Source organism: Coptis chinensis, chromosome 9, assembly GCF_015680905.1.
Source record: "Coptis chinensis isolate HL-2020 chromosome 9, ASM1568090v1, whole genome shotgun sequence".
Classification (NCBI taxonomy): domain Eukaryota; kingdom Viridiplantae; phylum Streptophyta; class Magnoliopsida; order Ranunculales; family Ranunculaceae; genus Coptis; species Coptis chinensis.
Genome location: NC_141464.1, coordinates 71,593,016 through 71,617,375, shown reverse-complemented (window position 1 = coordinate 71,617,375; position 24,360 = coordinate 71,593,016). Strand labels below are relative to the sequence as shown.

Genomic DNA, 24,360 nt, shown 5'->3' with positions numbered 1-24,360 from the left:
CAGATTAGTTTTAGGTTTTGTGACTTGCATTGAAATAAAGCCACGCACTGAAGTGATTATTGCTAATTTTTGTCTGTCTTGTAGATTTCCTTTGTATTTTTTGTGAACTGATACTGGTATTAGAAGTTGTTCTTCACGTCATAGTGCAGAGTGTGCACGCGCTCTATTCAAAACACAATTAGAACGCGCCTGCGCCTCGTGCTTAACAATCTTCCAGTAGATAGAGCACGCCCACCCTCAACCAGAGTGTGCCCGCGCCTCGAGTCAAATCCACCGCACCGTTTGTTTTTGTTCATATTTAGAAACTTGTAATCTCTATATAAACAATTGTAATCTCCTTAGAAATCTATCAAGTAAATATTCTCAAATATCTCTCTCTAATTTATCATGGTATCAGTCTAATTTTGATCCAAATCCTAACCCTAACCACTCTGAGCTTCCGCCTCCTCTCCATTCTCAATGGCTAACGCCTCAAACACCAATAATGGATCTCCTCCAGGTTTCGATGATCTTTTCTTTGTCCACCACTCAGATAGTCCCACGGCTATTCTCGTCTCTCCTCTGTTATCTGGTGACAATTATCCGACTTGGTTACGATCTATTTTTAGAGCCCTTCGAGCAAAGAATAAGTTTGGTTTTGTCGATGGCTCTGTCACCTCTCCCACTACTCCTAAAGAAAAATCCAAGTGGTCGCGATGTGATGACCTCGTTGCTGCATGGATTCTCAATTCTGTTACTCCAGATATCCATGGAAGCATCCTTTATGCCGACTCTGCATCCGTAATCTGGAAAGATCTAGGTGACCATTTTTCACAAACTAATGCACCCAAGGTCTTTCAACTAAAGGATTCTGTCACTCTTATCAAACAAGACAATCGTCCGGTATCTATTTACTTCACTTTACTCAAATCTTTATGGGATGAATTAAGTTATTTGTCTACTATGCCTGTTTGTACTTGTGGTCATGCATCTATTTTTGCCAAAGAGGTTTAAGATGGTCATTCTATGAAATTCATGCAAGGCCTAGATGCTCATTTTCAATCCATTCGCAATCAAATTCCCTTAATGGATCATTTTCCTCGTATGTCCAAGATTTATTCTTTAGTCCGACAGGAAGAGAAGCAACAAGAGATTCATGCACTCTCTCTTCCTTCTGCTCCAGATGCTGCTACCTTGAGTACCCACTTCCAAAAGACCAACTGGGCTTCTTTTTGAAATTAGGCCCGTCTATACCTCCACAAAGAACACAATCGGTTCGCCAGCGACCTCGGCCCCCTCGGATCTGGGGCAACTAGAAGATGCGCGCTCATCCATTCTATAGCCACTGTAACCGAGTTGGACATCATATTGGTACATGTTACAAACTGCACGGTTATCCACCCAAGCTTGCTCAAGCCAATTCGGTTGCTACAGACTCTAATTCTCCTATTTTCTCTACAGAATAATACAACCAACTTCTCAGTTTGCTTGATTCAGGTAGTACCTCTTCACAAGCAAACCTGACAGGTATATCTCTCTCGTGTTTTTCTAAATCCATATGGATCATTGACTTTGGTGCTACCAATCATGTATGTTCATTATTACATCAATCTGTTTTCTCATTATCATACTTGTTTAACATATTCTACTCTTAAAATTCCGGATGGAACTGACCATTTAATTACTTATGTTAGTAGTGTTATTCTCTCTCCTCTATTGCATCTTGACAATGTTCTGTTTGTTCCCACCTTTCATTTTAACTTGCTTTCCATTAGTGAACTAGTCAAATCTCACCCTATCTCTGTCATGTTCACTAATGATTCTTGCCTTTTTCAAGATCAGTTATCGAAAAAGAAGATTGGATTGGGACGACTTAATGGGGGACTCTACCATCTCCAACTAGCTTCCGTTTGCTCATTCCACAACTCCACCACCAATAATTTATGGCATTATCACTTAGGACATCTATCTTCCACGCCTTTGCAGATTTTAGCTAAACAGTTTCCTTTCATTTCTAGTTCTAATAATGCTACTTGCAATGTATGTCCGCAAGCTAAGCAAACATGTTTATCTTTTTCTTATAGTTCAATCAAAACTATTAGACCTTTCCAAATGATTCATTGTGACATTTGGGGTCCTTTTCATTTACCATCCTATTCCAATGCTCATTTTTTCTTAACTATTGTCGATGATTTTAGTCCTGCTACATGGATTTATCTTATAACTGTCAAATCTGAAACTGCCATGCATTTACAATCTTTTTTGCCATGGTTCATACTCAATTTCATTCTACAATACATTAACTCATATCTGCCCATAGCAACATTGATGATCATTTTCATGAAATCCAAGTCCTTCGATCAGACAATGGATCTGAATTTATATCCCATAACATGCAACAGTTTTTTTCAAAACATGGGGTTATCCACCAACGTATACAGTTGCATTGCTACTCCCCAACAAAATGATGTTGTTGAAAGAAAACAATGTCACTTACTCAACGTTGCACGAGCGTTACGTTTTCAAGCTCATCTCCCATTATCTTTCTGGGGTGAATGCATTCTCACCGCAGGCTATTTCATTAACAAAATTTCTAGCACCATGTTAAATGACAAATCACCTCATGAGCTTTTATTTACAACACCTCCCACTCTTGTCCATCTTCGTGTTTTTGGTTGTTTATGTTTTGCTCACAACATTTCCATTAAAAATAAGTTTGATCACCGTAGGAAACCTGGCATCTTCATTGGTTATCCTTATGCTCATAAAGGTTATCGCATTTATGATTTATCTTTCAAGAAATTTATACTTCTCGTGACGTGATTTTCCATGAGAATGTCTTTCCCTATCAAAATTTATCTTCCCCACCATCCCATCTGCCAGTTTATCCCTTACCCATCCCCGACAATAAGACATTCGACCTTCAATCATCTCAGGTAACTCCAGTAGACGGAGCGCGCCCGTGTTCTCAGCCACCACAAATCGAGCGCGCCACGCCCTCCCTATTGACACTCTTCCAACTTAAACAGCTCCGGCACCTGCAATTTTGGAACTCCCTCAGCCACCACAACCCAACCCTCCTACCTCACCTCGATCTACTAGAGTACGAAACCCCCCACCACTTCTCATCAAAGATTATCACTGTCCTACTCTCACCAAGGCACCTACATACAGTCTCTCGTTCGGACAACTTCATCCACTCGGACTCTAAGGTAACACGGTCTTCCACTCCATATCATATGACTTTCTATGTTTCTGACACTAAATTTTCTACTTGTCATAAAGCTTTTTTGTCTAAAGTGTCTTCTTCAGTTGTTCCTACATCTTTTTCTTAAGCTGTCAAAATTCCAGAATGAAAAGCTGCTATGGCTGCTGAAATTGCAGCTTTGGAACAAAATAACACATGGACTCTTGTTCTGTCATCCTCTCATCATAAGCCTATTGGTTGTAAATGGGTTTTCAAGATTAAATATCATTTAGATGGTTCTATTGAATGTTACAAAGCTCGTCTTGTTGCCAAGCTAGGGTTATAATCAGATTGAAGGCCAAGACTATCATGACACTTTTGCACCCGTTGCTAAATTAGTCACTGTTCAATTACTTCTCTCCATTGCTGCTATCAGACATTGGACTCTTCATCAGCTGGATGTCCACAATGCCTTTTTCCAAGGCTATTTGGATGAAACTGTTTATATGACCTTACCTCCTGGATTCGCCAAATAGGGGGAGCACAGGATATGTCGCCTCAATAAGTCCTTATATGGACTTAAGCATGCTTCTCGGCAATGGTTTGCTAAACTATCTACCACTCTTATCACTGCCGACTTCACTTAGTCTAAGTCTGATTATTCTCTATTCACTAATATTTGTGGTTCTGATTCTACATTTGTCCTTGTGTATGTGGATGACATTCTGATCATAGGCAACAATCCATCTCTCATTCAGAACCTGAAGCAATTTTTAGAAGCAAAGTTCTATATCAAGGACTTGGGACGTCTAAAATATTTCTTGGGTATCGAGGTTGCTCGTTCCAAAGAAGGGTTATTTCTTACACAGCGCAAATGTCTTTTGGACATTCTCGTCCGCGATTAATGGTACCATTGGTGGTGGTCGTATTTCTGAGTTCCCTATGGAACAAAACATCAACCTCCATACCGATGATGGCACATTACTTCAGGATCCTACTGTCTATCATCACTTGATTGGGCGTCTCTTATATCTCACAGTTACACGTCCAGATAACACTTATTATGTTAATTATCTCAGTCGTTTCATGCAGTCCCCACGGACTCCATATCTAGATGCTGCTCATCATATACTCCGCTACCTTAAATGTTCGATCAACAAAGGGATTATCTTATCCACTAATAGTTCTTTACACATCTCTGGTTTCTGTGACTTTGATTGGGCTGGCTGCCCTCTCACTCGTCGTTCTACTAGTGGTTATTGCACTTTTCTTGGTTCTAGCCATATATCCTAGAAAACAAAGAAACAGAGCATTGTATCCCGTTCTTCTATTAAAGCCGAATATCTTTCCATGGCTACCCTGGCATGTGAACTTCAATGGTTGAAGTATCTTCTCTCTGACTTAGGCATCTCTCATCCTTCTCCGATGAACATGTTCTGTGACAATCAAGCCGCCCTTCATCTCTCTCAAAATCCAATTTTTCATGAACGAACGAAGCACATCGAATTAGACTGTCATTTCTTATGCGACAAGATACAAGTCAAGTTACTATCTCCTACGTTCGTTCCATCCTCAGATGAGGTGGCTGATGCCTTCACTAAACCTCTCGGCAAGGACACCTTTCTGAGATTAATTCGCAAGTTGGGAGTTCTTGACATTAACTCTCCAACTTGAGGGAGAGTATTAGAAGTTGTTCTTCACGTCATAATGCAGAGCGCGCACGCGCTCTATTCAAAACACAATTAGAGCACGCCCGCGCCTCATGCTTAACAATCTTCCAGTAGATAGAGTGCACCCGCCCTTAACCAGAGCGTGCCTGCGCCTCGAGTCAAAACCACCGCACTATTTGTTTTTGTTCCTATTTAGAAACTTGTAATCTCTATATAAACAATTGTAATCTCCTTAGAAATCTATCAAGTAAATATTTTCAAATCTCTTTCTCTAATTTATCAACTGGGCTTTTGTAGATATTGCTTTCTAGGCAACTGGATGTCGCAATTGCTACGGGGGCATTGTTAGTTCCAACATTGCTCTATTTTCTCCTTAAGGTTTGCATTAAAGTCTCGATCACTCTCTTTTTGTTGTTCCGCTAGATACTTAATGAGCAATTTTTCCTTTGTGGGTTATCCTTGAAAACTGCTATAAACCAATAACTATATCTTTTTTATGGATATAAGTTTATGACTAATAATAATGTATGATAGATTGTAACTTATTTCCATACAAACACTCAGTCACCCAGACACCCTTTCATGGCAAAGATTAGAACATGAAGTAGCCCACATCTGATCATCTCTTATCACGCGCGTACACGCACACACTAACTGACTTATACACAAACACACTCACACATCAAATTTGGTAAGCTCTAGAGAAAAATGGAATTTCTTATTGGATCTCAAGTTGAGTCTAGAGATAGAGACTATAGAACATCCATTGGTGGTGGAAATTGGTTTAAGATTGCATGGCATGGTGTGTAAATAAACAATATTTGAAAAGAGAAAGTCAAAAGTAGCAAGCTTAAAAAGTCAAAATGTGTTAGGCACACAACATCCTTGTCGATTTTCCTCACAAAAGGACATGGGTAGTACAATACCCTTTAAAGTTTTCTTTCTTACTTGGCTTTTCTTGGTGTATCCGTAACACCGCAGGACAAGGTCAAGGAGGCCTTAGGGAAGACTTGTGGATGTATAAGCCTTCTCCACAGGTAGCTGTGAAAGGTTTTTTTCATGAATACAATTGTTTGAGTTTGTCGAGATTACGAAGCATAAGGGCATCTTTGTTCGACGACGATCTTGTCCTACTAGACTGAAGGTGAATCATGAATGAAGACATCATCTGCTGTGATGAAGTACATGATGATGTTGTTGCACTTTCAATCATTATTGCAGTTGTGGTAGTATCATAAACTTTTACAACCGCTGAAACTGTAAAGGCGTGTTTTGGGTTTCTTGTTAGGACCAAGTTAAACCCGAGCCGCCTCCTACGATCCTCTTGTTGGTTTTTCTTTTTTCTTTTCCTTTTGGGGAGAGAGGAATCAGGCCCGCGTAGTTCAATCAAGTGGTATTTATAGGTTTAGGGAAATGTCAATCTAGAAGGCACGTGTGTCTATGGTACACGATGTAAGGTGGAGATCGCGAATGAGTGTTGAAATTTGGTTATATTATAAGTCGTGTGCTGATTGGGTGTTGGCGAGGTTACCCCTATTTCCCGGTGGTGGGAAATATAATCAAGATTTTGGTAATGATTACCCTTGGTGGTGATCATTACCCGAGGCGTTCTGCCTTTAGCCATGTGCTCGCATCGAGATATCTTCGCTCGTACCACCTACCGAAAAGGAGCTATTCGTAGAGTCGCTCTTGGAGGTCGATGCATTGAAGTCGCTGCGATGCAATGTTTCTTAGAGAGCTGCTTCATAGATCGGTCCTGGAGGTCATTGTATTGAGATCGCTTACGTAAGGAACATTGCTCCCCTACACAGCCCCCTCTCAGTAGATTGGTTGTGTTCGTGCAAGCGATCTGCTGAGAGAAGAATCAACACTTGTGTGAAGCATGAGCGAGCTACGGTACTCGTTCTGACGGAGGTGTCGCTGAGTTCGAATCTTGTAGCATGATGGTTTTGGCGGGAAAGAAAATTAGGGAGTGGGTGACACGTGACAGAATCATAGCAGTTGGAAAGGAATCGTGTCGCTGCGTTATTCGGAACCCATGAAAAGACAGGTCCTTGGACACGTGTGTGGGCTATATGATAGGCCGTAATCATAACTTCTTGGGCACTGAACAGGCGGTTGTGCAAAATCAAATTTGGGATAACCAAAAGGCATTTCCAGGTTTCTTCTTCCGCCAAAACGCAAGCTAGGGCTCTGCAGGTGAGTGCTTCTGTTGCTGTTTGCTTTTCATTTGCACTTTGCTTTCTTCTCGTTCCAGTAGGGTTTGTTAAGTTGGTAGGTCAGTGTTAGGTTGTAGGGTTTAAGGTTGGGTAATTTGAGAAAAAAGGAAATACTACAATGTCGGATTCTGACGACACTCGCTCGGAAGAGGTTCGAGATTTCACTGAGCTGCGGAGAGTATGAAGAGGAGAATGAAGACTCGTTGAGTGGTGGTGGTGGTGGTGGTGGGACTGAAGTGGATGAAAAAGTTAGGTTAGAGGAGGTTAATAGTCGATCTGGGTCAGAAGATGACATGGCTAGTACGTCGGGTTGAGGGGAGATGACGCCAGTAGGTGAGCTACCCCTAAGAGCGGTAGAGCATCGTGCTGCTAGCTCGTTTCCTGAGCTGCGAGCAGCTTATGAGATCAATGTGCCCGACCTGGAAATATACGAACCCAGGCTGAGTGAAGATGTTCGTAGTGAGAGGTACAAATCCTCGAATGGTGGAATAATCATCTGTGAAGGTCAGTGAGAGTGTACATGCAGATACCGTTCTCGAAATTGGTTTGTGACTTCTTGAGTCACTGTGGGAAGTCTCCATGCCAGTTCGTTGGTAACACCTGGCGACTATTTAAGGTGTTCGACTGTTGAATGCCAGTGGTGAATACCACATAGGGGTGTCTGACATAATAGAGCACTACGTAATGAGGCGGTCTGGTAATCTGAATTTTAGCTTGCAAACCATGACGACGCGTTCTGCTGTGCTCGATGGTGTAAGCAATGAGGCCTGGACGAAGAGGCCGTTGCTGCTAGTTGGCAACCACCGCTAGTGGATATAGGTTCGCGAAACTAGGATGTGTAGCCTAGCCGGTGGGTAGGCTTGTCTTGCTTTTGACACTTTAATGGGTGAGCGACTGTTGTTCTAACTGGTTCATCTCTTTGTTTTGTTTGCAGAATTTCCTGTGCGGACACGAACTGATCGCGGGGAGATAGAAAGGTTCGCGGTTGAGTCGAAAGAAAAGCGTCGCGAAAGCTTCCGAATTTGCTCATTTCTTTGAGGAAAAAGGAGGTAATCGCGATCCGGGAGAAAATAAAGGCTCAAAAAGAGCGAAAGCTCTAGGTCGAACGGCGGGGGGGATGGAGAAGCGTAAGTGACTGATAACACGGGAGGACCGAGATCGGGCGTGGCGCCCCGGCGCGCCCTCCCCGGTGGTGGTAATACGCAAATGGCTGGTAGTTCGAGTTTTAGATCTGAAGGGTTAACCATTGACGCCCTCTGTGAACCGGAGATCAGAAATTTCACCGCCGCCCCAGGGGCAGGTCGGAGAAGAGAAGAGCTGAAGTGGCTGAGCCAGAGGGGGCTCGAATGGCGAAGGTTGTGCGACACGCCCTGGGGGAGAGCTCTAGTGGGGGGGGTGGTGCTAGCGGTGGGCGCCGGAGTCGGGCGAGGCCTGAGCAGGTCATGGACTTGGCGACCTTCGGTGTGGGATCTAGTCCGTCTCGACGAGGACGGGAACCCAGTCCGCTAGCGAAAGCGAAGGCTCCCCGTAAGGCGAGTGGGAAGGCTGTTGTGAGTGCTGATGACCTGGAGGCCCAGTTTGTGTATTTAGATGAACACGGAGGGCAGCGAACGATAAAGCGTACTGACTGCAGTTTCAGGTCGAGTAAGGTAGCGGCCTGCTTGTTGGAACAAATCGCGTTAGATGGCAATCGCAAGGAACTGGATGAGAAGGGACTGGCGGATAACATACGGCGGATGGAAATCGCGCAATGTTTGGTACGTGGGTTTGTCGTCCTTTGATATAGCGTGTTTTGTTATGTTCGTTGCTTTGATTTGTTTATATACGTGGACTATGGCAGCTTGTCAGTGGTTTCCAAAAGTTGAAAGAGATTGCGCAGTTCGCTGAAACGGATAGAGAGTCTGTGTTGAAGCTGTCAGAGGAGCTGAAGAATGTGCAGGACGCTGCTAAGATGGAGCGTGAGGAGCTTGAGGACCTGCGGAAGGCTCATGAAAATCTGAATCTGGCGAAGATGCTGAAAGATACTGAAGCTGAAGATCTGAGGCAAAAGCTAGAAGGAGCTGAAGGGAACGTTCGTGCCGCAACTGTGGAAATTGGAAGGCTGAACGATTATGCCCTTCACTGCAAGAAGGTTGCTCAGGACGCTACTAAGGCCTATGATGATCTGGATGCGGACTTCGGAGATCTGGAAGCGGATTACAAGGCTTTGAAGGAGGAACACGATAAAGCTTTGCGGCCTCGCGCACCTCGGTGGAACAGTGCGACGAGGAGACGGTGGTGGGGCGATTGCCTCCTCCTTGATCATGCCAGAGGCCGTGGTGTCTGAAGCTGGAGCTGTTGCACCTGACGCGCTGATGAGTTTGGAACTGGATGGCGTATCGATCGTAGTGGACGGGAGGGAGGCTGAGGTCGATGAAGCTTTTGAGGCTGCAGAACTAACTGTGGTGCCCGGGGAGGGCGAGTTGTAAATTTGTTGAATGTCTCTTATCAGCTTATATGCTGCGATACAATAGAACTGGTTTCCTGGGGTAACCTGGGCAGTTCGCCTTTCTTGCATTGTTGTATTCTATTTTGTTGAATGAGTTGGTATCCCGTACTAGTTCGGGGTAACCATATGAAGTTAACTTTTGCGTAGCCGGGTTGGATTTCCCCGAGTAGTCTCAAAGAGTCTCCTAAAAGAACTTAACCGTATGAAAGTGCCGTTTAAAGAAGGTCATTATTTGCTTTCTTGCGATGTTGCACACTTGTTTCTCTTTGTCGCTTTCCCCTGATCGATGATCTCGATCGCTTTGATGGGAATGCCACGCGTAAAGACAAAATGAAATGCCTCGAGGGGGCAAATGATGGCGGACAGCTTGGCTGACGTTTGGCGTCTCAAGGTAATTATGACGTGGTTTGGAAAAGACGTTTACTTGACAAGTGAAACTGTTCGCGGAATACCAAAGGTGTTTGAACGTTTTTTCCAGCTTCTCTTCTTCTTCGCACTGTGCATTTCCACTACCGCTGCTTTGAAAGGTAACGTTGCTCTCTTCATTTGAACATGTCTTGCTAAACATAATCCTGCCCCGGTCTTTAACTCTGACTGCATCTTCTTTGTTCGTAGGTGTAATTATGGCAGAATGCAGCAAACGGAGTAAAGGAAGAGGGCGTCTGAGAGAAACTTCTCCACTGGTCATGGAGGAGATAGAGTTCTCCCCTCACGTGCATGGAGACCGTGGAAAGCGGAAGGCTGCTTTGGTGGGGGCCAGAAGCAACAAACGACCTAGGAGGGCTGGTCGTCCGGCTGGTGGCGTTGTGATCAGGTCGCCACAACGTGCTGGTGAGAACTCGTTCCCGCGACCTGGGGATGTGGGGAGCGAGTTCTACTATATGGGGAAAACGGGGAAGAAACGCACAGTGAAACGTTCAGACTGTAGTTTCCACTCCGCCCCCATAGCGAGTAGCCTGCTGAAGGGGGCCGTGCTGGATGGTGATAAGGCGGAGGTGAAGGATGAAAGCATGGAAACGCTTCTAGGGACGATGGATATGGCGGCTTGTCTGGTAAACTCGTGATGCAGTAGGTGTTTATGTTAGTTTCGAATGTCTTTTCGGTCCGACTTTGGTTTGGTTGTGCGGTTTCTTGCGGGTATGATAGACTGAAAAATGTTGTTCAAGGCATTGAAGGCGATGATAACTCTCATGGGAGTCAACATATGCGGGCAACTGCGGAGAGCTGAGAAAAGGAAGCTGGAAGTAATGACGATGAGATATCAGAACGCTGTTGCAGAGAACGCTGCGCTGGTTACGGACCTGACTGAGCTAGATAAGGAGGTGGGTGAAGTGACTGCTTATGCCAAGAAATGCCAAGGGGTCGCTCGCGAGGCAAAGAAAGCATACACCCTGGCTTGTGCCGAATATGCCGCGCTGGACGAAATATCATGTCCTGAAGAGAGCGGCTGATGGTGAAGCGCAGGAACAAGGTATGCGGGTGATGCTGAGGTCTGCTCGACACGGTGCTGGCAGGAGTGCGACCCCCCAAGATAAGCATGTTTTAACCGATGTTTGATGATGTACTGTATTTCCCTTTGTCGGAATTTTTGATGATGTGTTGATTTTGCCTCTATTATATGGGAGTAAACAATAGAGCTGTACTTTCAGGCTTGCCTGAGCAGTTCGCTACACTGATTTGAGAACTGGTTTCCACGGAAGTGGCAGTTCGTTGTTTTGTTTAATATGTACCGATCTGGATTTTCTGGGTAGCCCCAGCAGATCGGTAAAACGAGCTGTAATGGCTATGGCCAAGCACTAGTATGGATTGGATTTAGAACGCATGACTACAGTTGATTGTTTGCATCTATTCTCCTGCTTATTATGCGCGTGGTTTGTAGTTCAATGCGCAGCGCGCAGAAGTGTTTTTCATGTAACTGTTACTATACTTCGTTTGTCGCCTTGTTTGTAAGAGAGAACTGCTAGGAGCCTGCTTAGGTGATATGAATCGAGGTTGAAGAGTTCTTCGTTAGGTGTATTCTTTCCGAATTTATAAGTAATGCCGCCGGGAATGTCTTGCTTAGGCAGGGCGTGTTAGCGTATGTAAGCATAATGCCCATTGGGATTGTACTCATGTGGTCGACCCTAGAGCATAGGTGTTCGACGAGTGATAAGTGAAGAGACTGTGGAACCTGTAAGCTCCAGAGAGCTGTATGGGCGCGGAGAGCGTTCTCGTGTGGTCAAGTCTAGGAATATAGGTACTCGACGTAACAAGAGTTGGAGAGGCTGCAGAGCCTGTAAGCTCCAGAGAGCTGTATACTCGCGGAGAGCGTTCTCGTGTGGTCGATCCTAGAAATATAGGTCCTCGACGTAACAAGACTTGGGAAGGCTGTAGAGCCTGTAAGCTCCGGTAGAGTCAGTATGCTTTCGCGAGAGCATTCTCGTGTGGTCGATCCTAGAAATATAGGTCCTCGACGTAACAAGACTTGGAAGGTCGTAGAGCTGTAAGCTCCGAGAGTCAGTATGCTCGCGGAGAGCGTTCTCGTGGTGGTCGATCCTAGAAATATAGGTCCTCGGCGTAACAAGACTTGGAAAGGCTGTAGAGCCCTGTAAGCTCCGTGAGAGTCAGATATGCGGAGAGCGCTTCGCTCGCGGATACCGCGTCACTTCTTTGGTGAGGATGGCGGACCCGATAAACGGTTGATTATCTATCTTTTGGTAAACCGCTTTTGACTTGTCAATACAAGTAAATAGATTATATTGTATTAGTTAACACAAGAAACTTAGTTTTCATTAATATGAACAAAAGGATATACAACATGAATGGCGCTACTGGTAAAAAAAAATCAGTAGATAGGTATTCCAAGGTCGAGGCAACATCTTCCCCTCTTGGGTTCTTAGCCAGTATGCTCCATTGCCGGTTTTAATTTGCCCACGATGTAGGGGCCTTCCCATGTGGGTGCTAACTTGGAATCGCCTTTGCATCTTTTTCAGCACTAGGTCGCCAGGGTTGAAAAGACCTAGGATGAACTTCGCTTGTTGTAGGAGTTCTTCAGAGTTTGCTAATAAGATGCGACTCTGATGGCAGCTAAGTCCCGCTTTTCTTCCAACAGGTCGACTTCTCGTGCTAACACGAGTCGTTGTGTCCCGACTCGACAAGTTCTGATCGAGTCGTAAGTGATCGTCGGCCGGTGGGAATTACGGCTTCTGTGCCATAACATAAGGAGAATGGTGATTCGCCGGTACTGGATCGAGCTGGTGCGGTGAGCCCATAGAATATTCTCCAATTGATTTGGCCATTGGCTCTTATTCTTTTCAATCTTTTTCTTCAAGTTTTCCAAGATTGCTTTGTTATCGGGCTTCGCCGACCATTACATTACTCGAAAGGCATCGTGGAGTAGAAAATGCGTGAACGATCTTCCACTTGGCTAGAAACTCTTTAACCATTCTGCCTTTGAACTGAGGCCCATTATCCATTACTAATGTATGTGGCAAACCAAATCTGGTGATAATGTGAGTCCAGATGAAGTTTCTGACATGTGACTCTTTAACGTGTGCTAAAGGAATAGCCTCGACCCACTTGGTGAAGTAGTCGGTTGCAGCTAAGACAAAGCGGAAGCCCGTACTTTTCTGTGGGATGAATGGTCCCATGATGTCCATGCCCCACATGTGGAATGGCCATGGGCTTGCTATACTGATCAGTTCGCGAGCAGGTTGGATGATATTGTGGCCAAATGTTTGACACTTGACACATTTGAGGACGTATGCTTTAGCATCGATCTGCATACGGGGCCAAAAATATCCTTGCGAAATGGCCTTATGGGCTAAAGAGCGACCGCCGGCGTGATTTCCACATTCTCCTTCGTGGATTTCTGCGAAAACTAACTGACCCTGCTCTGGAGTGAGGCACCGCAAGTGTGGGCCACCAGCAGATTTCCTGAACAATTTGTTATGGAGCAAACAATAACGTCGTGCTTGATAGGGGATCTGCTTAGCCTTGGTACGCTCCTCAGGGAGCGCGCCGTGCAGGATATAGTCGATGATAGGCTGCATCCATGTTTGACTCAACTGACTGGCGGATAGAGGGAATAGGTTGCTTATTGTCAAGGTGTGCTCGACTTGGTACGCAGGTCGATCGACTACTTCTATGAGTAGTTGTCTTGGGGTGCAGCTCGGGGTCTGGGTTGCTAGGTAAGCTAAACTGTCCGCATGACGGATCTCGTCACGCAAGAAATGATGTATGTGTACCTGCTTAAAAGAAGGCAATAATTGATGAACGACCTGAAGATATTTTGAAAGATTAGCTTCATGGGTAGTGTACTCTTTTGCAACCGGCTAACAACCACCGCGAAGTCACTAAAGACTTGGAGCTCTTTGACACCGAAATGCAGCCATATCTGAAGTCCCCGATCGACGACACCGTTACTCCGCCTCGTTATTGGAAGTTGCGAAGTCGATGCCAAAACAGACTTCTCCATCACCGTTCCATCGGGTGAAACTAAGACAACCCCTATGCCACTGCCGCCAGGATTGCTAGAACCATCTACAAAGAGAGACCAGGTGGACTTGATGTGCTCTTTCGAATCTGGGAGGTCGGTTTCTTGTTCCCAATTGGGGTCATCAACGGGGAAATCCACTAGAAAATCGGCGATGACCTGTCCTTTCTGAGAAATCCGTGGTACGAACTCCAGGTGGTGTTCGCCGAGTTCTTCGGCTCAAATTGCCATTCGAGTAGTCTTGTTTTCTTTGTGGAGGATTTTCTTCAATGGGAGGTCGGTAAGAACTTTGATTTGATGCGCCTGAAAGTAAGGCCTGAACTTCCGTGCCGAATACAACAAAGCAAGTACGGCTCTTTCCAGGAAGGAGTAATTCTTTTCCGCTGTCGTGAGCGTCTTGCTTGTGAAGTAGATCGGTTTTTCTGAATTGTTTTTCTCTTTGAAGAGAACTGAGATGATGGCAAAATCGATATCTTGCCGGATAGAGCCCCGCAGGCTCTCCATCTACGGGTTTGCTAAGGCGGGCGGTGAGGTACTCTTTGAGTGTGTTAATGCTTGATGGCACTGATCGCTCCATGAGAACTGCTTGCCTTTTTTAAGGAGTTGCAGGAACGGTCTACACTTATCGGATGCCCTTGATATGAATCGGTTGAGTGCAGCGACCATGCCTGACAATTTCTGTATTTGTTTCTTCGTGCATGGATCGGGCATGTCTAAGAACGCTCGGATCTGGTCTGGATTCGCTTCGATCCCTCGCTAAGACACTTGATACCCTAAAAACTTGCCGGAGGACGCTCCAAAAAGGCATTTCTCTGGATTTAGCTTCATGCCCGTACGGCGTAATCTAGAGAACGCTTGTTCAAGGTGGGCGAGGTGATCACCGGCTTTTTTGCTTTTGACGACCATATCGTCGATGTAGACCTCCATGGTGTCGCCTAACATGTCTTGGAACATGTCAGTGACCAGGCGTTGATACGTTGCTCCGGCGTTTTTCAGGCCGAATGGGAGAACGTTGTAGTAATAGATCCCTTGCTCTGTAATGAAAGAGGTCTTCTCTTGATCCTCCTCTGCGAGAGTGGGATTTGGTTATACCCAATCGTGCGCCAGCCCATGAAGGAGAGAAGCTCATGACCACAGTCTCCGGTCGACAAGTCGGGTCGATCGCGAGGTAGGGAAAACCGTCTTTTGGAGTGGCCTCGATTTACGTTCAGTAAAATTGACGAAAGCTTAATCGTTCGCTTTTTTTGGATGCGCCATCGATGTTAGCGATCCATTCGGATAGTCTACTTTTCTCGATAAAACCGACTTGCTTGAGTTTGTCGACCTCGCCGTTGATGGCTTTTGAAAACGCAGAATAGGCGGCGGGTCGTTGTCGGACCGGTCTAGCATTGGGATTAACATTTAATTTATGGCATGCGATTGCGGGATCTATTCGGGCACATCGATATCGACCAAGCAAAACATCTTTATTCATAGATAAGAAATTTACAAGGTGGGTCCCGATTGTGGGGTCGAGGTTAGCCCCTACATATACAAACTTAAGGTCGTCTTGATTACCTAGGTTCACTTTTTTTCTCTTTGTGCGGCATTTGGAGGTTTTTGATGATCGATGGCGGTTTTGCTTTTGCGATTCGCTATCGGGGGAGGTCTGAACACTTTGTGGGACGACATGACCGGGTCACCGGGTGGAAGGCGACCTATCGGCGCAACGCCGACAGGGTACCCACGACACGGGAAGTGGGACCTGGCTGCATGCACATTAATGGTGTGGCTGCTGCTGTCATCTGTGGCGGCCTAACACGAGCTGAGACGACCTCTGATACTTTAACCGACGGTTATTCTTGTCGGTGGATCAATCTTTGGAGATCTTTCTTTGGCGCGGCGGGACTTCGGGGAGCAAGTGCGGGTATCTGCATTGGAGAGAAAATCTGCTTGCTAGAGCCCCCAGCGTTCTTCTTGGCAGTTCGGGGCTGGACTTCGACAACTAAGTCATGTGCCATTGGTAACCGCGGGTTCATGTGTGGCGGGTCGGTTCCGCAGCGATCACTTCACTTGTTGACATGATCTGGTTACAATGGTACGCTTCAAGTTGATTGCTTCTAAGTTCCATCATTCCTCGAGGTCCTGGGAAACGGAGAACTTGATGCAAAGTTGACGGTACCGCCTGCATCTGATGGATCCAACGTTGTCCGAGTATGGCATTGTATGGCGACTTGCTGTCTAGAACGCAGAACCGTGTATTGCAGGTGATCTTGTCCTCTCTAGATCCCACCAACACTGGAAGTATAATATCACCAATGGGATCGGCCTTGGAACCATTGAACCCATAAAGGGGGGCGATCGGGTCTACAAGGACGGACTTGGGAAGATTCATCTCTTGCATGGTGTGGTAGAACAAGATGTCACAGGAACTGCCGGGGTCGATCAGGACGCGCTTGACTGTCCAGTCGCTAATTTTGACATGGACTACCAATGCATCATTATGAGGAAGGCAAACTTTGCTTAAGTCGGCCTCCGTGAAAGTGATATCGCTGGCGGCTGCGACTGAACCACGCCAGGCGGAGTGCCTGAAGAAGTGAAATGATAGACTTCACGAAGAAGCGCCGACGGCGTCTTTTCTCCGGATGAGGTTACGGAATCGTCCGGGAAAGTAATCACGTGAATAGTTCGATCATTGTCACGATCGGATGAGTGTTGCCTTCGCTTGTGGCGCGAACGATCGTGGGCGCCCTCCTCGCGCTGCGAGGGCGAGCTTGAAACTCTTGGGAGGACGGGCGAGGTGGAGATCGACTACGTACTCGGCGAGCCATCAGTTTGTGACGCAAGTCGCCATCAGGAATGCTAGTGTACTGTTTTATATGGCCGGCTTCCACTAGATCCTGGAGATAATGTTTAAGCCCCCAGCATGCATCAGTTTCATGGCATTTTGCGTTGTGAAATGCGCAAAATGGCTTGTCAGGTCGATCTATTGGTTGCCTCACAGCGGGCCGGAAGAATGGGGCTCGCTTAATCTTACCCGCATGTAACCGGGGAGCGTCGGATAGCGAACTCTCTGGCATTGTCCGTCCGGATCTTGGCTTTTGGTGCAAGCGACCTAGAGCGCTTCTTGGCCCGTGGAGTACAATCTGAAATTGCTGCCACCTCCTGGTTCTCGTCTAAGCTGTAGAGTTTTCAAAGTTTCCTGCAACTTGATGTACTTGTCCACGCGAGCGTAGAGCTCGGACAGTGTCTCTGGGCGTTCCTTCATCAACGACACGGAGAGGTCGGTGTTACGCGACTTCGGCAAGCATTGGAAAAGGCGGTAATGGCGAAAAGATTCTTTCAAGCCGCTTTCCATGCACAACAGTTCGGCCTTGAACCGTCTTAGGAACTCACGAATAGTTTCGTCTTCCTTGAATGATAATTGAAACAAAGAATCAAGATCTGCCTTCTTCCGCCTGTTGTGGACGTACTGGCTGGCGAACAAATCAGTAAGCTGTTCGAAGGTTTTTATAAAATCAGATTCCAGTGAAAAGAACCAATCAAGAGCGCCATCCTTGAGACTGGCTGGAAATAATCTGCAGTGGAGATGATCAAACTCGGGTGAGTACGTAAAAGTGCCAAACTCTGAATGTAGCGAGCCACATGCTGACCAGGGCACGTGCTGCCATCGTACATGGGAAAGCGTGGCTGGATAAAGTCTTGTGGAGAGGGTTTATTGAGGACCTCTGCGCTGAATGGAGACGCGCGATATGTCTTAAGCATCTTGTGCACAATCTGTGTTGAATCCTTCTTTACGGCGTTCTGACCAATCCTTTGTGATAACTCGTTAATCTGTTGATTAACGTCGTTGATGCCGTTCTCTGCTCCGTTACCGACTTGTTGCTGCTGGTAACTATCCACCTGAGCGCGTAAAGTAGCATTTTCCTCCCTGAGCAAGAAAATGCTCTCATTTGTTATTCCCAACTGGTGGGCAAGGTGTTGGACTTGAGCTTCGAGGTTGACCATGCTTCGTGGGCTTGAGAGTTGGGGATGGATGCACTGATTTAAGGTGGTTCTCAAGTAATCGAAAGCACAGACGGCACCAATGTAAAGGCGTGTTTTGGGTTTCTTGTTGGGACCGAAGTTAAACTACGGCTTAACCGCCCACGATCCTCTTGTTGGTTTTTCTTTTTTATTTTCCTTTTTGGGAGAGAGGAATCAGGCCCGATGTAGTTCAATCAAGTGGTATTTATAGTTTAGGGAAATGTCAATCTAGAAGGCACGTGTGTCTATGGTACACGTGTAAGGTGGAGATCGCGAATGAGTGTTGAGCTGGTTATATTATAAGTCGTGTGCTGATTGGGTGTTGGCGAGGTTACCCCTATTTCCCGGTGGTGGGAAATACAATCAAGATTTTGGTAATGATTACCCTTGGTGGTGATCATTACCCGAGGCGTTCTGCCTTTAGCCATGTGCTCGTACCGAGATATCTTCGTTCGTACCACCTACCAGAAAGGATCTATTCGTAGGTCGTTCTTGGAGGTCGATGCATTGAAGTCGCGTATGCAATGTTTCTTAGAGAGCTGCTTCATAGATCGGTCCTGGAGGTCATTGTATTGAGATCGCTTACCTAAGGAACATTGCTCCCCTACACAAACTATGTTGAATGCTCGTACTTTAAGAGAATGGATTTCAGCTGCTGTGTGGTTAATGCAACGACTGGACTCTCTCTTCTTTTTACATTTTTTTTTAGCTCTATAAGAACATGTTTATGCTATTGAGAAACACAATTCTCAGGCCTCAGGCAGTTGCAAAGCATATGGTTGGGAGGCAACTCCACGTCAATCGTATAGCTTCTTCAAAATCGAGATCCTTGGTGCATTAGTTTCGATTCAAATGATATGACTTCTAGCTGGTATATTAGTCTATGAAGCCATTGTTAGACTTATTCATAACCAGTGGTCTTAAAATAAATTTTTATCAGTTATATATTGATTCATTTAGCTCGGAAGCAGGACCTCGACTGAGAATGTACTTGAAGTTGTTTCCAGAGTTCAATAACCATTCTAATACATTTAATGAGAGTGAGATTCGAAGAATCAGGAGCATGTTCAAAGGGTGGACTCTACCAGACACTCCAGACAGTGATAAATTTGGGTGACATAAACTTCTTAATTTCACTCTCTCGGGACCTTACACAAATGGTACGTCATGCAATACCTATTTTACCTTCCAAAGGTACATAAAAGAAGTTGGATTGATATTGCTAACAGTGCAGTGAGCACTAACTTGGATATAAATTCTGCACATATGCAACATCAAGTGGACCACCATTTGATAACCACTATAGTAGATCCCTATGCCAAAACTTGCCCCGAGTAATGTTGTTTTTTAGTGTATTAATTATTATTTTTAATTTTAATCGTCACAAAATGATTGTCCATCCCCTATATGCCTGTTGTATATGTAGCCCTACCACTTAAACTAAATCATCCTTTTTTACTTGGTTCTTTTGCAGCTCAAGTTTGGACTTCGGTGAATGAAAGACAGAGTCAAACCAATTTTGTTAAAGGCTGATGATTACCACTATAATTCTTTAGGATGTTTGTTGAGGATAAATATCCTAAAGAATTCCCTTGCAGATCAAAGGTAGGAAATATTCCATGCGTTATTATATAGTTTATTTGCAAATAGAATTTCAAATTATGTTGATCCCAAAATGTTTTTCGTGTCAGGTCATTTTGTTGTTCCAGAAGAGAATGATGGCTTTTAACATTCTCTGCATGGGATTTGAGCGGGCTTGGTTGGCTGCTTCTGTTATTAATGACCATAGTTTTGGGTGAAAATCTGAATATTAATTGAGCAACTGTGGGCCACAAGAAAGCTCAAAAATTCAAAATATCTTGAGCTTTATTCTATTTTGCATTATCAACTATCAGCAATGTTTAAGATCCATTCAAAGTTGCCTTTTAATTTTAATCATACTGATTTGAATATAGCTATTGATAGATTGTTAACATGTTTCCTGCAGGCTGTGCTATTGGGTACTTGGCAGGGTCAACCCTTGTAACATTTTTGTTGGACAAAGGTTTTCATATGGAGTTGTAGAGCACCCCACCTGGGCTTGTGCTTCTTTGGAAGCTGAGCAAATGTGAGTGGTAATTAAACTTTGAACATTTTATTGTCCCAGTCGTGATTTATTCCAAGAGGTACTCTAGCAATACATATAGAAAGCCAGGCCGGACACCCATTCTCATTTTTCTGATTCTAGGTTTTAATTTTTATCAGTAATTGTGGATTCATTATCAAAAAAGATGATACACAGTAGGGCAAGTCGACTCCCCTTCAAGATCCACATAACAATCCTCATTTTTTCAGCGTTGATTCATAAAATGCTTCCTGGCGTCCCTTTGCTCACAGAGGATCTAAAAGTATTTCAAATCCATGTGAGAAATAAGCTGGAAAGTGATGGTATTTAAGAATGTAAACGAAATAAATTATATTGTTCTCGTCAGTGAATATGACTATAATTGGATCTTATATATTTAGTTAAAAGGATAGTTCCATTTGAAATGGTTGATCTCTGTCTCTAGTAATCGCATAAATACCACATGTACATATAGCTACAGTTCTGGATCTTGCAAAGTGTTTTATGGGGAGAGGATAGAGAGCTCGTATCGGGGGTCAATTGGCTTTGTATCTAGTACAAACGGTTAATGGAAAAGCTCTTCGAATATTTGTCTGCCATGAAATATTGGTAATGGACTATTTTTTATGTACTTATTTGATTCACTACACAATATAGTATCTTTAGAAGTTCTTAAGAGATGACTGACTTCTTTTTTTGCTTGTCCTAATTAGATTGGCTACCTAGGCTACTGCAAGAAGTAGGGTCTTTCAACATGCTATATATGGACATGTCCTCCTATGAAAGGAGATAACTATGTTACAGATCGTCATCCGAGGAAGTTGAAGGTCAACACCTAATAAGGCGAGGAAGTGCTCTCTCTCTCTCTCTCTCTCTCTCTCTCTCTCTCTCTCTCTCAGATATGTTTTCAAATATTACAGATATGTTTTCAAATATTACATTATATTTATGCTGGGTTTGGAACATGATAAGCTTCCATCTCTCTTGGGTTCAGCAGCACAGAGAGGCAAACGCAAAGAGAGGCAAATACAACTTCCAATTTCAATCCAATTTTTGGTCTTCTATCCAAAATTATGCAAGTAAAGCTCTGAAGAAAACTTCACTTTCTCATATTTTGGTTGGAGCAAGAATGAAATGGAGGATCTAATTTATTTTATGCTTTAACAGGGAGAAAGGTTAGATTTCTCAGTATATTCTTTCTAGTCTGAATTATGTCGTTCTTTATCATTCCATTATCTAATTTGATTCATCCTCTTTTATTGTTTTTTCAGTTATTCCAACTATTAGATCTCTGAAATTGTAATAGCATTGACATAAATAAATTTGAAATCGTAATATTATTCACATAATGAAAAAAAACCAAATTAACTTGTAAAAGACATGTAAAAACATAATTTATAAGCAAATAAAATGTCAAATTATTTTCTCTATTGTTCATTGAAGAAAATTATACCTACAAAACAATAAAATCCTATTACCCATCTGTTCATTGTGATTCTAGAGCTTTCCGGTTCTTTTTTGTTGGTGAGACCTCATCTGTTGGATTTTTGTTATTATTTTTCCATATACTTTTTATCTTTCTTCTTCTGCTTCTTAATCATGTTCAAGTAGTCGGTTTCTTCAACGATTCTACAAGGGGACTTGTTCATCAAATACCTAACAGAAAAACTCAATCTCATGCGCGATGAAACAGCTTCAACAAGACACATGAATCCTTCAAAGGGAGTATCCACATCAAACACTCTCAATTTCACCTCACCCCCTATATACTTCATCACACCATGCTTGTCAGATTTCATTTCACCATCATAATAAATAAGCATATCGAATGAACCTGCAAAAATACAAAGTTAACACAATAAAAAGTAGGGGTTTTAATAAAACGACAATAAAGTTCTTTTATTTATTGTTCTACATTTATGACATTGTATAAATACCATAACTATGACAACAAAATCAACAAGAAAATAGTAAACAACCATGGAAACCTTATAAAAAAAACATATACTTCTACGTAAAACCACAAAGAAGCAAACCGAAACATAAACCTACGTAGAAACAAACCAAGACTAAAGACAACTAAACAAACATCAAAACTGATCATTATCGAGGTTTGAGTTATTTTCATCTATCAAAATACTTAGAAAAATTGAAAAGGAGAAGACAAAGTAGAGGGAAAAAAAAACCTAGAGAAAAAAGTTTAGTATTGGAGCTTTGTAAAAAAAAATTGAGGTTGGCACAAAAAACGAGGCAAATATTGTCTCGTCTTTCAATTACAAAATAACAAAAAAGTTGCTGATAGTATATCCATAAGTTGTTATTTCCTAATTCCCACAATAGCTAAAGTCCGTTTTCATTTTGGTAGGTTGAAATCCAACGGTCATTAATCGCTAGTACGTATCGCTAAGTGAATCTAACGGATAAATATTACTGTGCATGTCACATCAGAAGTACGCAAGGAGAGAGTGTTGTAAAGAAGGGCAAAAAGGTCAAAAACCCGTTGAATTGGTCAAAATTATAAGGCATGGCTGGTTGAAACGCAATGTGCAATTATCATGGCCGAATCAAACAATTAACCCTCATAAAAAAACATATATAGCGTAATTGCAAACTGGCAATGTAGATATGTGCTACTGCACGCTAAGTGTATGATATTTTTTCTGGTAATAGAATTGATTTTCTAATTCTATACAGTACGTTAGGGTTGACTCAAGGATTTGTCTAGTGTTAAGGTAATTAGGTATCCAAACTAGGGGTGTGCATGGGTACCCAATTACCCGAACCGGAACCGTTTATAGCAGTTCTGGGTCTTAAAATGTTAGACCCATTTAAAGTGGGTCTTCAAGAACCAACCTGATAAAAAAACCGAAACCGTTAGAACTGAATAGTAAAAAACTGATGGGCACCCAAACCGAAACCAGAACCGATTAGTTTGATTTTGATATATAAAATTTAGTATTATATTACACTAAATAAAGACAAACCCAAACATTATTATTATATATAGGATAGTCTGTAAAATTATACTAAGTATATATAACATTTAGCATAATAGTGAATGTGTGTTATTAAATGTATCTTTTATAATATTATATTAAATATGTGTATTATAAATATTAATAATAATATTTACGTCTCGTCTACGTATAGTAGTCGTATACTATGAATTAACTAATGCACTATCTATATTAACTAATGCATGAACGTGTACGTGCTAACTTGATATATTACATGTATATATATTAGATAACGAATACGTGCAATGCTAACTAACAATTGTGGTACATGTGGTATTTATTCTATATATGACACATTACGTATAGTATAATATATATATGTTCGATTTAAAATATACACATGCGTATAATGTATGAGAATGTATTTAAAATTTTTAGATAACTTTCAAATATTATTATTGAATTTAGAACCATTACTTTTTATGAGAGGACAAAAATATCGATGACAAGTGTTAACCACCGTAAACCAACTTTTATATCGGTTATATAACTAAAAATAATAATTTTAGCAATAAAAATGTATAATCCGATAAGGAACCGAAACCTGAATCGGAACCGACTTAATTAATGGATATGGATCTGGGTTTTCAAAATATAAGAAAAAACTGAAAGAACCGAACTCGATAGTAACTGCTAAAAATAGACTCAGAATCGAAACCGATAAGAACCGAACCATGAACACCCCTTATCCAAACTACTTACATTAAATACAGCCATAATTGAAGACATTAGGCATGTTGATGTTATGTGGATGTAATTTTGTGGATGTAATTTCTTGAATTAATGCATAATTTACATAGAAATATTAAGGCATCTCCTCGCTGAATCAATGTTTTTTTTTTATTAGTAAAAAAGTGTCATATTATAGATAATGAGGTATTAAGGAGATCCAAGGGAAACATCCAACAATATACCCTTACAGTGACGGAGATCTCACATTGATAACAGAGTTAAAATCGAAAAAATCAAGTACACAATAGTATTAAAAGAACGAATCAATGCAGATTTTTTGTTGATTAGATTGATCATAACCAACCTTTCTTGACAATCAATTCAAATCAGTAGTCGCATGGCATGGCATGTAATGTCGTTATACACTCGACAATCAATTCAAAACAGAAAAAATACTGGTCCCACACAAGTTGACCGAGATCTCACATTGATAACAGAAAAAATATCTACACAACAGTATTAAAAGAAAATCAATGCGTTTTTTT

General features: G+C 42.9%; 3 protein-coding genes across 7 annotated transcripts; all 3 read left to right on the top strand.

Moving 5' to 3' along the window:
• Positions 1-459: 459 nt before the first annotated feature.
• LOC147477822 (uncharacterized) lies at positions 460-993 on the top strand. Its single transcript, XM_086586091.1, has one exon. It carries the CDS (start codon positions 460-462, stop codon positions 991-993), a length of 534 nt encoding a protein of 177 aa, XP_086442217.1.
• Positions 994-8,456: 7,463 nt separating this feature from the next.
• Positions 8,457-9,381, top strand: LOC147477821 (uncharacterized). The gene is made up of 2 exons (XM_086586090.1): positions 8,457-8,812; positions 8,896-9,381. The coding sequence occupies exons 1-2, from the start codon at positions 8,498-8,500 to the stop codon at positions 9,379-9,381; spliced, it is 801 nt and encodes a 266-aa protein (XP_086442216.1). The 5' UTR covers positions 8,457-8,497.
• A 10,074-nt stretch (positions 9,382-19,455) lies between these two features.
• LOC147477820 (uncharacterized) lies at positions 19,456-20,940 on the top strand. 5 transcript variants are annotated; one of them, XM_086584131.1, is made up of 5 exons: positions 19,476-19,627; positions 19,714-19,817; positions 20,010-20,129; positions 20,602-20,735; positions 20,840-20,940. In XM_086584131.1, the coding sequence occupies exons 1-4, from the start codon at positions 19,580-19,582 to the stop codon at positions 20,693-20,695; spliced, it is 366 nt and encodes a 121-aa protein (XP_086440257.1). In that variant the 5' UTR covers positions 19,476-19,579; the 3' UTR covers positions 20,696-20,735; positions 20,840-20,940. The 5 variants fall into 5 exon arrangements, 3 of the variants coding, with proteins under 3 accessions (XP_086440257.1, XP_086440260.1, XP_086440258.1); XR_015208751.1 differs by lacking the exons at positions 20,602-20,735; positions 20,840-20,940 and adding an exon at positions 20,357-20,551 and having other exon boundaries at positions 19,456-19,627; XR_015208752.1 differs by lacking the exons at positions 20,602-20,735; positions 20,840-20,940 and adding an exon at positions 20,357-20,551 and having other exon boundaries at positions 20,010-20,136.
• Positions 20,941-24,360: the final 3,420 nt, after the last annotated feature.